At 37.2% G+C, this 17478-nt stretch overlaps 1 protein-coding gene across 1 annotated transcript in view; it reads left to right on the forward strand.

Moving 5' to 3' along the window:
* The first annotated feature begins 5433 nt into the window (after positions 1–5433).
* Positions 5434–17478, forward strand: part of LOC135470600 (protein O-mannosyl-transferase TMTC2-like) — a 32896-nt gene continuing 20851 nt past the window's right edge. Inside the window, exon 1 of the mRNA XM_064749640.1 lies at positions 5434–5574. Coding sequence (XP_064605710.1) covers positions 5549–5574 — 26 coding nt within the window. The 5' untranslated portion in view covers positions 5434–5548. The remainder of the gene's footprint in view (positions 5575–17478) is intronic.

Raw genomic sequence — 17478 nt, forward strand, 5'->3', positions numbered from 1 at the left:
TTCAACTGGTACATTATCCGCGTTTATCTCTCCCAGACGTTGATGTAATCCCAGACTGTCTGATAGCGGAGGGAGATAAGGCCAGGCAGTTTTGAGAGCAGAGTATATAGCATTAACCTCGACTCGTGTATGTATCTCCAAAACTTCTCGAGTCAGTATATGTAGGCTTGGAACCCCTGTGTGCGAATTTCCTGATACATGGGGTACAAAACCATATAATACACATGTATACCATCTATATATGTTGCAAGCATCGAGATACATGATTTTGCTTTACAAATTGTTATGGTATATATACACATATATGTAGGCCTTTATGTACATGTAATTTCTGTATGAACAAGTAAATTGTCACAGTTTTACATAAATATGAGTGTATATGGCATTTATTTTGTAAATATTATAATATATATGTGCTACATCTATATACATGTATTAACTATGTAAACTGGTACAATTTATGTCAGTACTTGTTCGTGGACTTCATTCTATATGCACGATATAACTCGTTTATAAGATATGGAAAAATGTATCCAATGTACAAAATTTTGCATATACTGCGATATTTTTTATATTGACCTTTGTTGTGTTAGGCCAGTTGGTGTAGAAAGCAGCAGAAAAAGGTAATAGTATATATCTGAATATGGAGAATGTTTATGGCTTACGCGATGTCGAAGTAGGGCCTATACATGTATTTGATTTATTTCATGGTGCTTAGCGCTTAGCTTAGTACTAAAGAATATTTCACATATACGACGACGGCCAACATTGTGGTGGGAAGAAACCGAGCAGAGCCCAGGGAAAACCCACGACCATCTGCAGTTTGTTGACAGATCTTCCACGTACGGCGGAGAGGGAAGCCAGCATGAGCTGGACTTGAACTAACAGCGATCGCATTAAATTGATGAGAGGCCCCTGTTTCATTCCGCCGCTCTCGCACGCTAACACTCTGCCACAGAGGTCCCATATATACTGGAAACCCATTTTACAAATATACAAAATTTTTTATGCGAGTTACATACATGATTTATCAATATGTGATCGATTTAATCGTGATTTTAAATGTGATTTTTAAATGCACATTCACCATATAAATGCAGTGGCTTGGTGTTTATAATATATATACATATAGAGAGAGCAGATATTTGGGTGACGGGACGGTGATGTAAGGTTTTGGGTGAGGGCAGGAATGTCACATGCAGCGCCACTTCGGACAGCCAGTCAGATCAATGGATTTCAGGCGCTATTTGTCACCATGGCGATTCCTCAGATCACACGATCAACGGGATTTGGCGGAATTATGTGAGATCTCGTAAAGGGTTTGTCAAAGTTTGTCTATTTTCTGAAAGGTGTTTGTTTGTAGGTTTTGTTGTACTTGCAAGCTATCGGATAATAAATTGGCACCTTCGCTATTGTCATGTAACAAGATACTTGCATGTATTACATGCACATGCAGACCTCTAGTATATAGTCCTATATATATATATATATATATATATATATATATATATATATATATATATATATATATTATATATATATATATATATATATATATATATATATTACCAATGATTTGTTAAATTTAACAGAATGTTGTTTGAGTGATGCAAGACTCTGTTCTGTTTACTCTGTTAAACATAGCACACTTATTCTACTCATTAAAAAATAAAGTTTAACACGCTATTATGTTGAATACATGGCACATTGTTATGTTATAATAACAGAATACTCTAGCACCAGTCAGACATCAAACTTTCTCTTACAGTTAACAGATTACTTTCCTTAATATAAAGCCGATTAATCTATACTTGCATACTGGACTGGAGTTTCACTTTCTCCAACAGAGTGAGAGAGTAATATAGTTATATGACTAATTATATATACTGCCATATACATATATACGTCTACGTGTAAAGGGGTGAAAATTATATATACACGCATTTATTACATTTTTTCGAAATATATAAAAAAGTGAACAAAGTAAGAAAAAACAAAGACATTAAGTGTAATCATGCCTCACCAGAAAGATAATTGTAAAAATTGCACTTTTCTGGGTAAAAATAGAACTTTAAAATCGGCACGTGTTAGATGCAGTTTTGTGGTCCATCTGATTTGACCCTTATATATATTTCATGTTTTGTTTTTCTCTTCTTTGAATGACGGTATATGGTATATGTTATATAACACTGAATTCCCTGCATGGATACATGTGAAAAACATATGCTGTAAAAACATACATTGCAAGATGGTATATGATTATTTATTTATTTACTTGACTGGTCTTTTACGCCGTACTTAAGAACATTTCAGTCGTATAGATTATTATGTTTTATCTCATGCATAGACCGGTATTCCATTTACGACACGACACACGTATGGACACCATTAGTCTATGCCGCTTACTGTGTACAGGCAATGATTACACACCGTTAGTATACTTGAGTAGTCTGTATACCTCCACTTTAAGTCGCGGCGCATACTGGGCCATATATCGGAGGCGCGAATACGGCAACAGCATTGTAATGCCAGGCGTATTCCCTCAAATGTTTGCCCTATCTATGAACAGGTGTCAACAACGGACTCTCACCACTTTCCACTTCAAACTCAAACCGTGAGATTATAACACCACTGTCAACAAACCCCTCACTTTGAAGAGTAAATGTGTTACTATGGAAAACGTATTCAATGCATACAAACCGTCTTTGCATATTTTTGCAGTCCAAAATCGATAGCAAGAATTTTTGTGTATAAGACACATATATATGTATGTGTGTTCTGGTGAAGAAAAAGCGATTGTGTGCTGACCTTTCGTTATTAAAAGTAATTCAGTAATCTCCACCTCATGTTTCACGAAGGCAAAACTTCATACGTGCGCTTGTGCACGACCTTATATATACGTGTTTTTAAATTAAGGAGTGTATTAAAGTAGTTTTTATATCAAAAGCCATATATTTAGGTATGTGTAAATATCAATAACAGCATGCATTACACTGGTAAAACTCATCCTGTGTTTATGGTTCTAAGTCATATAATGTGGCGAAACTTCTTACCTAATTCTGGAAAACATGCGCAAATTGGGCAAAGGAAGAGGACATGCTTTAACAATATGTACATATAGTTACAAAAGCCATTTTGTGACTATCTGAAACGCTAAATCTAAGAATATACATGTTTGTGATGGAGAGGAAATGAATATAAAAAGGGACTAAATGGATTCGAATCCATATCTATATAAAGTTCTACGTATTTCTGAAATTTTATTATAACTTGCATATCCACGTCAAAATTATTGAAAAACACTTGCTCTAAATAATGTTATTAATTTTGACTTTGAAATCTTCACCTGTATAGTGGTAATCGGTGCACATGAGCCATCGTGATCATAAAGGTAATTGCATAGGTAGGCCTATGGGGTAAACATCTTTCTCTTCCTGGAAAAGGATGCGTACAAATGGGTCTTTATATAGGCCCCTATGATGAGTAAATCAATTAACGACGGATTTTACTTCCATTTAGAACTTTAAAGCCATTTCCAAGAAACGGTTAACAAATTGGAACTTGTAAATAATCTTATGGAATGGCAAGAGTGTCGGTGTTTTCTTCTTGCACACAGGGTAATTGTTTGAGAGTACACACTGCAGTTGGAGAGAGGACGTGCCCGTTTGGCCGGCTATGGGTCAGAGATGGGGGCAGTGAGGCCGGTAATGTGTAACCTCCTAGGGGGTGTCGCGGCCCGACCATGGCCTCGGCCGTATATATGCACACACAGTGGGGGCTTGGGACAGCTACGGGCCTTGTTTACCCAAGACCGTTGTATCGGAAAAAATATTGAATGCGGTATAAATGTTCGAAGGATTTTTGGGGTGAGATGTGAAACAAATAAGCGAGCAGTTATATACAGCTATATTGACCATATCACAGTTTCCACGGCGACACGTCATTCTCCGTACAATATTATACATCATGCACAATATTTAGTTATTAACACCACAATTAGACACGCCCACATTTTTTTCTGGTGTTTGAATACACTTTTCAATTATAATACATATATGACAGCATACTTTGTTCAGGATTTCATAATGATACAAACGTGAAATTCTAGTTTCAATATACATACCGCACCAAACTTTCCAAAAAGTCGCCTCGGAAAGTGAATCTTCTTATTTGGATTTTAAGCAAATTCGTATCTTGTAGCATGGAGATGTAAACAGGTAGAAATAAATTCGAAAGGACACGTTACAATTAATTCCTTAAAATCGTTTGTTGATGCATATATTTCTGTTTTTTGTTTTTTTTTTTTTGTTTTTTTTTTAAATAATGTCCGAAATTAAAAAAAAAATCAAGGTGTTGCCGCTATAGCCTATAAATCATGCGTGGATGTAATTCTCTGCTTTGCCCTTTATGCCGTTTTATTTATTTTGTTGAAAATCTGTGCAGAGAGAACAAGAAAACCATTTGTTGAATAATGAGACTGTGTATCCAGGTGTTAAAACGCCTGTCAAGTCGTGCGATTTTGTTAATAAATCATCCCATTTCCATCTAAGAGCAATTACGCTCTTACAGTTCTTTTCTTTGTAAAAGCTGTAAAGAGCAAAAATTTTCTAAAAATACATGTATGTAAAAATTTATCTATCTGGCTTTTCGCTGGCATTTCATCTTCATCTATAAAACAAACTACAAAGACCGTTAATTACTGCAGGTAGGCCTACACCTGTAGAGCCGATATTGTGTTCACTACTTACCTATATATACCAGCGCACCTGCTGCTGTGGTGATGACCTTGGGAATGCTCAGTCGGTAATAGGGTAGATCTTGTCAAGGTTTGTCATTGGTCGTCCACTGAATGATACTAACTCGTAATTAGCCGACTTAAAATTTATCAAATGCCACTTTTATTGGGTTGATAACAGAAATGAATCGTCACCCGTTTAGATGATGCCATAGATCCACAATACAGTTTTGTTTAACTCTTTTGTCTTAACATTGAATGGTGACCTAATAATCAGATACACAAAACACAAGTTCACAGACTGTATTATTTATATTTATTAACAACAAAAGGACTTTTTTGTCCCAGGCCTGATCGTTTTATCGCAACTTCGCCTCGTCGCATCGCAACTTTATTGGGATTATCCTCTCTTCTCTTCGCATCGCAACTTCGTGCCTTCGCATCGCAAAGTCGCCCCTGCAGATGGCAATTTCGCCTCCTTGCATCGCAACTTCGTCCCTTCGCTTCATACTCCTTGGTATTACTGGAGGCTACTGTGGTCCTTATCAATCATAGTCTTAATGTGAACTGCATGAAGCCACCATGCCCACACTCTAGAGCCTCACTTTGGGAACGCCCTCTAAAGTATTGATTGACAAACCGGTACTGGCCGATGTATGAGCATGCGTGAGGTCAACTTCACCGCGGTTTCCCGTACGAGCGGGTGTTCGGGTTTGGACTGACGAGGAGATGGCACAGGAGTTAGGAGCATGGAATACATCCCTGTCATAGCATCCAGTCTCTTGGCATTTGTCCTTTATATCAACACCTTACATGCTGACCTTCGCTTATGACGACAGGTGAGTTACTTTGCTCCATTTCTTATCGCTGTGCCAAAGGCGTGGTGCGATCTGCTTCGCTGATGTTGTTGCCTTTGATACAAGGACTGTGCACTGATATCTTCGGTACTGTGTGACGGTCACCTGTCAGCAGGGAACTTTTTCTTCCCGACACGGTGCACCTATCCGGGCGGGACGTTACGGCGACGTGCCCGAACTCTGATTGTCGTAACCATCACACACCTCTAGCTGGGCATAAATAATGAACATGCAATTAAGAAGGAGTTGGTTTAATGATCATGATTGACATTAGGTTCAATTTTCTCGATTGTGAGGAGGACATGCAAGTATAGAGGTTTTTCAAGTACGTAAGGATGTAGATTTCTTGTTTATAACCTGATAAACTTAATCAACAGTTTAAATTTCTTACTTGTATTACTTCTTTGCTTTAATCTGCCAAATTAGTTTGCTGTTGGGTTATAATGTGTTTAGACCAGTTTACAAGATATTTTAAATAAATAGATCAAAAACTCCAGTAAACTGTCATATATATTTTCTGATGCAGATACATACTGTATATTGCACAGAAATTGTTTGGAAGGATAAATTGTTTGTTGATATGCATTAATTGAAATGCTGTTTAGTAACAGAGCATAAACCCTATTACATTTGATTCTGTGCCTTCCATCACTGCCCGCATATTGTTGTACTCTGCACTGGAATTCATTATTCATTATTTTGTGTCTTTCTCAGAAATTGTCATACAAGGTGACATTATAATACAGTAATAAAAACTAAATTTGTTCCTCCACCCGCATCAAGATTTCAAAGTAGTAAGGGCAGAAAACAAAGAATTAAGCATCAGTAGTGTAAGACTCTATGCTCAATGCACACACTATCAGAGGTTTAATTTGGTCTTCAACCTCTCTTTCACATTATCTATTGTAATGCATACAGTCTCCTGCTGCCCACAAGTACATGTAGGCTTATATAGATGTGGAGGTGCTACTTGGCCCAAGTATTTTAATCAGCCACCCACAGGATAAAAAAACAAATGAAAACATAGGAAAAGAAAAATGGATGCACTGCACTGACAACCTAAGGTAACCCATTAAACTCATAATATTGATTGTCTGCTATTACAGGAGATAGGAGATACATGTAGCTGGCCATGACTTGTAGAAAATAGATACATATCATAGCTTTTGACTGAACTGAATGTAGATGACGCCATGTACTGGTAATACAGTCATGACATTAAGCCCTGAACAATTGGGATAACTCAGTGTTTTAGGATATACAGATTATCTTTATCATCATCAGTATTCATGCGCGCTTTAAGGTTGAAGCAGACTTCTAGAGAAGCCAGCCACCTGATGTGACAGTATCAGTAGGGTAGAACAGGTGATCCTGCCGAGACTAATGATGGCACTGTCAAGCACACAACAGTGATGTGTGGTCCTACTTCTGTAAGAGTAAGTAGGCCTTCTCTGTTCACAGGGACCTGTGTAATGAGCACCCTTAATCATTCAGACATCACAGGTATTGTGAGTGTGAGAGCAAGCTGACAGCCAGGATTTCCAGCTTCTAGAAACTACTCATGTACTAGGAATAAATGCAGGTCATTTTTGAGATACCAATGAGAAGTGCCTCAATTTAGCTAATTTATCACCAAGATTAAGACAGGACTGAAACTTTGAATTAAGATGTGTTTAGTTTCATCGATTTGATGTTCAGAAAGTACAAACAGGTGTTATCCATTTATTTTTTATTGGTAAGAAGTAAGAACACGTTCCTGATTCGAAGTCATAGGACTCAAAAGGGCACCCAGATTAAGAACCTGTATTTTGGCTGTTTTGCATAAGTACATGCACAGGATACACAGCCCATATGTGACCAAATGTCTGAAATGTTCTATTTTCCCTAAGGCTTCACAAACAGTGAAAGCACAAATTCCTTGTCCAAAGCCAGATTTGAACCCACACCATGTACATTGTCAGTCATAGCAATTGAAAAACAAGCATCTTAGTCACTCGTCCATGACTTATTCTGGCAGTAAGAAATGCCGCCCAGAGGGGCAAATGTAAGGAGTACTCCGCTGTCCAGGTGTAGATTTTGTATAGATTTTTGGTTTGCTTTTCACAAGTTGGTTGAAACCAGGGTACATGTAGTAGGTTATATGATAGGTTTATGTATTTCCTTGATGGTACTGACATAGTATATAGCAGTCTTCTCCTGATACCAGCTATTCATCCCACTCAGCAGGTGTGTGGCCTTCATGTATTCCCATTACACCGTGACTTTAATCAGTGTTACAGTGTGTATTACCAGCTCACAGGCCTGTCTACTTCATAAAGTAGGAGACATAAATTTACTTCAGTAGCATTTGTATGTATAGCTACGTAATAAAAACTGTTATTTACCTGGTACTTTATTACGTCTTTGCTCTGAATGTATATTAGTATACTTTGTAACACAGGTCTGCCAAACCCTGGACACACTACAGTGCAAATACAACTTAACTTGTGTTTATTCGCAAGCCCTGGATGCCACTGAATTTAACCTGACCTCATCCAGAAAATGTTGGCTAGCCTACACCTAACGGTTTTACTCTACAATGAACAAATACCATTTAACACAGTGTTTGCATTAGAGATTTCAACAATGCCAACACATCAGCTTTCATGTAGGGAATTACCTGTAGCTTAATATACTTTTCCTCTGTACATGTGTTATAAATTCTGATGTAATATGCACATGTATATTTCAGGGCTTTATTTTCGTGGGTAATCTGATAATCCAGTTCTCGTTATGATTCCCGTAAACCAAAACAAAGGGAATCTTTAAGCGATTATCTGAATGACTGAATTTTCTGACTCGAATTTCCAGTTCCAATTTAAAAGTTATTAACATGGAATCCAAATTAACTTGAGGAAAACCGCTTTGTGGTGCTAGATTCTGCTGGATTCCCTCAAAGTGAACCTGCATGAATCCATTTGCATTTTGAAAATAAAAGATACCGAAAAATAACGGTCTGCGTGGACAGTGTGCGTAAGTTTTGCTCAAGTTTTGTGTAAAATGTACAAATAGTTATAGTGATATGTTCACACAAATGCTGACTGAATAGCATTCCTATGGTTTTGCCACATAGATGCATAACCATGTAGGCTTGTCCATTCATGTAGATACATGTAAGTTGGTTAAAAACTTCATGCTTTACTTTATGGATCATATATAGAGGGCACCTAATCCAATCCACTGACTTAAGCTTAGGGATTAGCAAGTTGGATTAATTCCTGTAAACTGTAAATATAGGATACATCATACTTTTAGATTTAATTAGTAAGAGAGTGTGAAACAAGGGGCTTTGATATGATAAATGCTGTGTCAAAATGAGCATGACATGCCTACATGGTCTGTTAGAACAAGAAAAATACATGGTACATTTTGTAGTTACCCTGAAAATATGCCCATGCATAAAACATTTTTAGAGGAAGTCCTAAGATATTACATCTGGTGGTAAAGCTAACATTTTTCATGAACGTATCATTTTACTTGTACATTTTGTAGACTTTCCTAAAATCAATGGATGTCTTAGGACTTTTATGTCAAATACATGTACTGGTGTGAACAATTTTCATTGTTTTAATGGTTTTGATTAGTAAACTTGTTGGATTTCTTTAACACATTTGATATCAGTATGCATCAGTGTTAGAAGAAAGACTTGCAGTTGGTATTGCATTTCTCAGACACCTTTATAACAGCATTACGTTTTCTGTGAACATTTGTGGACCTTAAACTGTTCAGCAGTCTGAGGGCCTGACTTGTCATTTTTCACTCTGACAGGATACACTGCGGTAGAGAATCTGTGTGGGTAGAGCAGTGCCCTAATCAGCTGAAGGTTTGGGGGAGAGAGTGATGTTAACTCCACTGGGGTGTTGTGTTAATCTGTTAAGTGGTACATGGTAAAAGACCTACTCTGATATACTAGCACTATGCAAGACCTGTCACTCTGCACCTCTTAATTAGACCTCAAGCCAAACAAGCACATACCACAACCAGCAGATGTGTGAGAAAAAAATGTCTGAGATATAACTTACCAGTTTCCTGAAATTTTTTGCCTTGTTTTTCCACAGCTATTAGCATAGTAACATCCCCTGTTGGGTCATCATCCCCCAGGGGCGATGCTACACTCCTTCATTTGTTCACCTCTTAAACTCAAGTTCAGCTGTCAGCACTTGGTTATTCATAATACATATGTACACCTATGTCTGAATTAGATGGACAAAAATAGATAAGGAGACTATTAGGGATCATTTTGTGGTGGACTTGTGTAATGTAATGACTGCCAGATGCCTGGTAATCTATGGTAAAGTGTGTGCCGCAGGCCAATTGCTGGTAACATCCCTTTCCTCTCTCTGGGGACTGAATTATCCTTCAGAAACTAAATTTAAGCCAGTAGAAGTTGGAATCAAATGGTTGTTGTCCTCAAGTGAGCCTATCATTGTGAGAATATATGTCAGTCAAGATGAATAAAATTCTGTTTATTAGGACATAACATTACAAGTTCAGGAATACCTCATAAATGAAAATGAGTCGGATATCACATTTCCATGTAAAGGCAGCAAACTTAATAAAGCCTTTCAGAGAGCACATAATGTTTGGCTTGATGTCATTTATAACCCGCATACAAAGAGCATTATATCTCTGGCACATGGCTGGAAAGAGGCTAATCCTTGAGACCCTTAATATTTTAAGCCATCAGAGATAAAATATCAACATATTTTTAATGTGTTTTGATACTAAGATGACCCACAGTGCCAAAGTCTTTATACACATGTGACTTGCTCAGAAATATATCCTTGAAACTAGGAAAAAAAATAGTTCGTAATAAAAATAAAAAAACATAAAAAAAGATGTGTATAAGATTATACATGTAAGTTATATTTATGTGTATAAAGTCATATTTTAATGAGTACATGTATGTGTGCATTTGTAATAATGGTAGATTGTCAACTATTAATGCATGTGTTTGGATTGATCTATAAATCAGTGCCATACCTGGTAGATAGTTTGAGTTAATCAACTGTTTTTTATTTCCTGGTCAGCAGCTCAGCTTTTGCTTATGGACAATCTATATTATAGCCAGTTACCATATCATGACTTTATACTGAGATACCATTATCTGCAAGACTGCCAGTTGTCATTAATGTGTACTTAATCAGGATTTATGTCTCTGATAACTGATTGATGAAGGCATCTCTCCCCAGTAGAACCAATTCTCTTAATTAAACGGTGGCCAGTCGGTGCCAGGGCTCATATCATCTCATTGGTGGAATGACAACATGATAATATCAGATTCAGGCTTATATCCATTGACCACAAAGTACCGTGATTGGCATTCTTATAACAACATACTCAGATATTTTTTTGCCTTCAAATACGGTAGAAGGCTTTATAGCCCTTTCTGAACAGATTTTCATCATGTCATGCTGAAATATTTTCATCTGTTTTATGGGTTTCAAGATTATATTTACATGTAAGCCTAATACCAGCGAGTTTATTGATTAAAGCTAGGAGACAAAGGCACACAGCAGTAGATTCTCAGAGTTACCATTCTCTGTTGAAAATAGCCAACTAAAGAAAGCTTTAATGGGTATGTTTATTTAATACTTAAACCTCACCAGACCAGTTAGCTTTAGGAAAAGTGGGTTACTCTGATAATGCTGATATAGAAAGTGTTCAGTTGATAGGAAATTTGTTTTCTGTCCCCTGATAGTGTAGACAAAAGGATCTAGTGGCCTACAGCAGCCAAACTATGTGGCAGTGCAGGCTAGGTCATACATGTAGTACAGTGTAAGGACAACTTTGAACCTCCAGTGTACATATGTTTGTAATGGCTAAAAAATCACATATCAGAACTGGTTTCACTGGATAGTCCGTAGACCCTAAACTTATTAGTCAGCCTTCTAAATTTTGTAAATTGTTCCAAAAACAAAATTCTTTGGTTAACTACATGCAAACCTTTTCTCCTTTAAGAAACTACAGTGTTTGTCTATGGTGTTCTCAAAGTATAAATGCAGGGTGGAATGCCTGAAGATTAGGTAATTAGCTTGCACATGAAAATACTCATGCTTAATTACCATTGCCGTATATAAATGTGCACAATTAAAATGCTGTTTTCCCTTGGATCATCTTTAAAACATGTCTGTTGGGCATAACCCATCTGACTCATCAAAATCAGGCTTGCTCAGAAGATCCACTTTGAGGAACTGTTTGGCCCAGAAGTCAATTTTGGAGGCTGGCTTTGTATATGGTCACATCTGATGTTCCTAGTGTATATACCAGGTGTTGAAGTTTTTAGAAAATACATAGGCAAAAATATACATATCTACTTATTTTACATTATCTATTGAAGTCACGTAGCTGTCATGTAGTGTTGGACACAAGAATGTTGTTACTGTGTTGTGCATGATCAGATGTGCTAGATTAGCACACGTACACATGTCTGTGTCCAACATACATGTATATGCATACATGCCTGCAGTACTGTATAATTATCACTGCGTGCTAAGACATTTGGACCATGACAGAATTAAACTTAAAGTGCATACCATATATTTAATTTTTATGGGTGTCTTGTATATACCTTCATTTTGGCTGTTTTCCTGAAGTACAAAGATAACACTTGGTGTCATGTGTGGTCAGACCTAAGGTGACAATAGTTCCATGGACTGTACAACTGATAAAAGTTTACACTCTTAAATCTGATTTTCTGCAAAGCCTGTAGGGTCCAAGTGAATTCTTACTGCTCCAGTATGCACCCATGTATCCACACAAAGTGCTATCCTCCTGGAAATCTATATTACTATTATTATATTTAGAGCAGTTTGTGGTTGTTCTTACAGCTCAAAATACCAGCAGGTCTGCATGACATGAAACTGTATTAAATGCTTGGCAAAACTGCTTGGAGTTTCTTTATTTCTTATCACATGGTTATAAAATTTAAAAATGCATAATACTCACTTTGAAAGGCAGTAATCTTTTATTTGATAAGGCATAAATGTAATAAAAATATGCTCATAGAAAGTGTTGTGGCATGTTTATTGTACTCTGTTGGGAGAAATTCCTGTGATGATGTTTCCTGAAAATCAAGATGTTTGTAAAAAAAAAAAAAAAAAGGTGTAGTTTATTTCTAAAAGCAATATTTCCTAGTGCAAACACACCCTTTGAAGTGAGTTTAAAAGCTGCTGTGGGTGGTACATGAAAGGAAACAGTTTACTGGTATTTGGTACATTGTGCTGATAAAAACACTGCTATTATATATACAGGATCAAAGTGTTGCTGACCAGAAAAAAGCTACCAGCTAATGGATTGTGTAGACTGTATCCTCTGATGACGGGGCTGTAGATGTAGGGGTTACCTCTCCAGGAATACTGACAGTGTTACAAATGCTACAAATAACATATAGTAATGGATAAGCCAGTGTATTAACCTGTGTATCAAACAGTTGGAATAAAAAATTGCTGTCAGAAGAGGAGATTTTAATAAAGTCTAGCATGCTGATTACCTGAAGGTACATGTAGCTAAATTATAACACTATATGCTTATAGTTTTATTTCAGTGCTAGATACAGCCCAGTTTATGTGATGTTAGTATGTAAATGGATGTAATAGAAAAAGGCGACAGTTGTCAGTTCAGCTACTAAGACATGTCGTGAGAAGTGAGAATAATTGATGGACTTTGATGCCAGAGTGACAGACTCTGCAAAGAGTAAAACTCACATCATGAGTCATTCTGCTATGATCACAATGATATAGAGAGCATTTTCACAATTTAATAATCCACACATTCAAATTAGCTTTTAAAAATGAAAAGAATTTTTCTGTTTATGTAAAACCTTGTGCTTTCTTCGAATTCTCCTTGCACAGAATATTGTCATTTTGTGTGTATCTGTCAGTACATGTCTGTTAAGTCCCTGGTACAGTTCTAACCACAGATTCCTGGGAAGGACAGGTGTATGAGACAGAGATACATACGTGGGGTTATGCACATAATTCTCTGATCCATCTTCATTACGTCAAGTTTTGCTTATCTGCAGAACAATTTCCCATCTCAGTTTTGATAGACAACTGATGTAATAACCTGCGTGGCGGGCATAGTTTTTGATGTATATTCCATGTGTGTGTGCGGAGGGCAGGCTAGAGGCATGGCTCGCTCGCCTGTTTACAATTCCTCCAGACAAAGGCCATGTTGACACAAACAAAGGGCTGCTCCACATACAATTCACCCTCCGACAGTGCCACTCATTGACTCGGGATCACCGAGGTGGCAATGAAAAAAACACATAAGCAAACATGATGAAATTTGCCAAAATCAAACACTGTGACTTTTTCTGTGTTGACTGTAAAATGGCCGATGCTTGTAGCCTAGACAGCGGCAGTGTTTTTCTGTTTAGCTAAGCCCATTCTAGGGTGAACTGCCTTTAAATGTAACATTTGCTTCCTTGCGAAACTCAAACATTGGCCAACACTATAGAAATGCCAAGTTAACCCCCATGGCATTTGTTAAACAGCACTTTTTTCTTGGTCCATGTGGACTAGCAGAGGTAAGAACAGGTGTAGCTGTTAGAAAGGTGAAGTTTAGCTGTCCTCATAACATTAGTATACAGAGCCGTGATTCACAGAAATCAGGTGCCTGTTGGCAGGGACCGTGTCAGTCGGGCGTTGGTTCCACAAGACACATCTGGACATAAGGAGTCAAGTAATTAGATGTTAATCACAGATGAGGTCTGTATCAGGTAGCCAGGTGTCAAGACGTGTTCAGCCAATCAGTGTCAAGAGCACAGTGCCAGGTGACATTTACATGTTACGTTCAGCTGTTAATTTGCTGCCAGAAACTGTAAGAGGCACTCATTCAGCTTCCACCCTTGACCTGTTCACTCAGGGGATAGGGGGTGAAGTAAAAACAACTCTTGTGCAATAAAGACAGACCACAATATTGAAAATTGTATTGATTGTGAAATGATTCATGCACAAGGTGGGTGTTTTCTTTTTGCTGTTTACCATACATGTGAAAACCTGCCATTATGCTGGATAAATAATTGTTTTCTTTCACTTTCAATGAAATTTAGTTTCAAAGTGCTCTGGCTTTTTTGCACTTATGTACATTTGATTTCTTATGTACATTTGATTTCACAGCTGTCGTGTATATTCAATATTGCAAAAGGAAATGCCAATGGAAAACAAGCATATTAGTGCTAAGCTAGATCTTGTGCATTTGTATGAGCAAGCTAAAAACTGAAGTAGTTATTCTTGACAGGGGTTAATTAAAGAGTGGCATGCTAGATTGAAGGCGTTAATCTTTATAACTGAAAATTCTTCACATTTTCTTACAAATCAATGCCATTTATGAAAAAAATGTGTTCATTAGCCAAGTCTAGCTAGAGATCAGCACGAACATATCAGCCATATTTGAGCGATATTAATATTGGCTTTATTTATCATACGGGTAACCTATGTTTGTGCCGACAGACTTAACCTGACTTAAAATTTCACCCAAAGAAGTTTAGATAAATGGTATAAATATTGCTTTTGGTGCTGAAAAGTATCATCCTACCTAATTTTCAAAAATGCCCTTCCAAGATCAATAGAACTCTCAGAAGTGGCCTCCATGGCTCAGTTGGTTAGCACAGTAGCACAGCGTAATGACCCAGGAGTCTCTCACCAATGCAGTCACTGTGAGTTCAAGCCCAGTTCATACTGGCTTCCTCTGCGGCCGTACATGGGAAGGTCTGTCAGCAACCTGTGGATGGTTGTGGGTTTCCCCTGGGCTCTGCTTGGTGTCCTCCCACCATAATGCTGGCTGCTGTCGTATAAGTGCAATATTCTTGAGTACACCATATTCTTGTAAAACACCAATCAGATAAATAAATAAATAGAAAATAGAATGGGACAGAATGAATAACTTTGTGATCGGTGAAATTTTAGGTTGAATGCAGTACATTTGTGCATGGAGCATATCACAGCATAACCTTCCTGGGATAACCAAGCTCTCTGTAATGGTGCTTACTGAAGTGTGTAATGAGCATTACTGTTAGCTAATAGAACATGTAATGTACAGATTGCTACATGTGTTTGTTTTCCTGGGTAGGATTAAGGAGCTCAAGAGTGACACATAAAAAATCTTTCATACTTGGGGGGTTATCAGGGTGTTTGCTGTGTTCATTGGAATACTTGATGTAAACGTTAATGAAGTGTGTTCTATGTCCTTAAATGGCCTGCTCCTATTTTTACACAGTGGTGCGTGAATGTAATATTTTGCTTGTATATCTATGGTGATATATCATGGAAACATTCTTATTATGTAACCTACATGTGCCGATACATGTTGAATATTGATTATCATTATTTAATTAAACAAAGGCAGTGTTAATTATTTAAGAGTTTCATTTCATTTTCAAGGTCACTGCTGCAGGTATTTTTTTACTCCATTCTGATGGAAATAAAATTTGAACTACATACTGTAACATTAAACTTTGTTTTCCTTAAGAATCTTCATTTTAATTGTGCATTAAACCAGATAATGTAAATGTGGGTTGTCTAGACATACCAAAATTAGTTTTACATGTACTTAATTAACCTCATACATATAGTATTTTTTCAGGTGGCATTATACAAAGGACATGTGTTATCCTTCAATAGCCAGGCAATACAAACCCCAAATTATATTAAGATGAAAAATTGGGTATTTCCAGTAAAATCTGTGTAATGTTGTCTAAGAACAGGTAACATTGTCAATAGATTTGTTATTAAACATGTTTGCATTTATAAATATCATTGTGAACAATGTAAACATAAAGTTATGAGTGTACATATTTGGTTGACTTCAAGAAAACAAGGCTCAGTTTTTATATCCATCGTATCATTGTCAGAAAGTGTGACTTTGAGGAAAAGTTGTAACCCAACATCAGATGAACTGGACGAAAACAGGTCAGCTTGGGCTACACCACTTAAGCGCAAATACTTGTGAATTAATATGATAATACAAAAGGTTTACCTTTGCGCAGAGCCTTGTTCACGTCATGTTGAATGATAGCAATTGATTATTCATTCAGCATGCAGGCACACTTCATTAACATTAGTTACAGGTGAGTCTGTCAGGTAAACAACCAACTGTGGCAGTGTGATGTTTGCCTGGAAAAAATTAACCTTCTCACCTGAGAACGCATGCAGGAGCGGCATAGGAAATTGACCATGTGACACAGGATGATTGATTACGTAAGGTTATCGCAAAGTTTGAGTTCTGTATATCATTTATTTATTTGTTTATTTGACTGGTGTGTTTGAGTACATGTCTGTACTGAGGGACATTTCATTGCAATGAAAGTGGTTGGATTTCTGGATGGAGGAAACAGATGTATCTTGGTGAGTACCACCACCATCCTTCAGCTAGTAGTTGTTCTACACCCAGACATGCATTTAAATTTGCTACACCTTCAATGTGTTAACTACACTGTTATATACTATTAAAAACACAGATAGGGATATTTCTGGAAAATACGAGGGAGAACTCATAATACTCCTTCCCAGCCTGTATTAAGACAGTCCAAAGGCGTGAATTCATTTGGTCTTTCCTCTGTTACGTCGCATTTATCGGTGTATGTGTGCTCATAGAACATATACGAAGTACGCACACATTGCAACGTCACAGGATAAAACGATGTGTTATACTGTCATTTGGACCGTCTGTGTAACTTGCCTCAAGTCTCCCATTGTGAAGATGTGAACGAGTAGATAAGGAATATAATTAGGCTGTTACATGCACATGAATGGGATTATAATGCATTTTAAAATTTGCATTTAAACTTGTGAGTCAGTTTCCATACAATTGATTGAAGAAATCAAGACTGAAAGCTCCACAAAG

The sequence above is a fragment of the Liolophura sinensis genome, chromosome 1, assembly GCF_032854445.1.
Source record: "Liolophura sinensis isolate JHLJ2023 chromosome 1, CUHK_Ljap_v2, whole genome shotgun sequence".
Taxonomy (NCBI): Eukaryota; Metazoa; Mollusca; class Polyplacophora; order Chitonida; family Chitonidae; genus Liolophura; species Liolophura sinensis.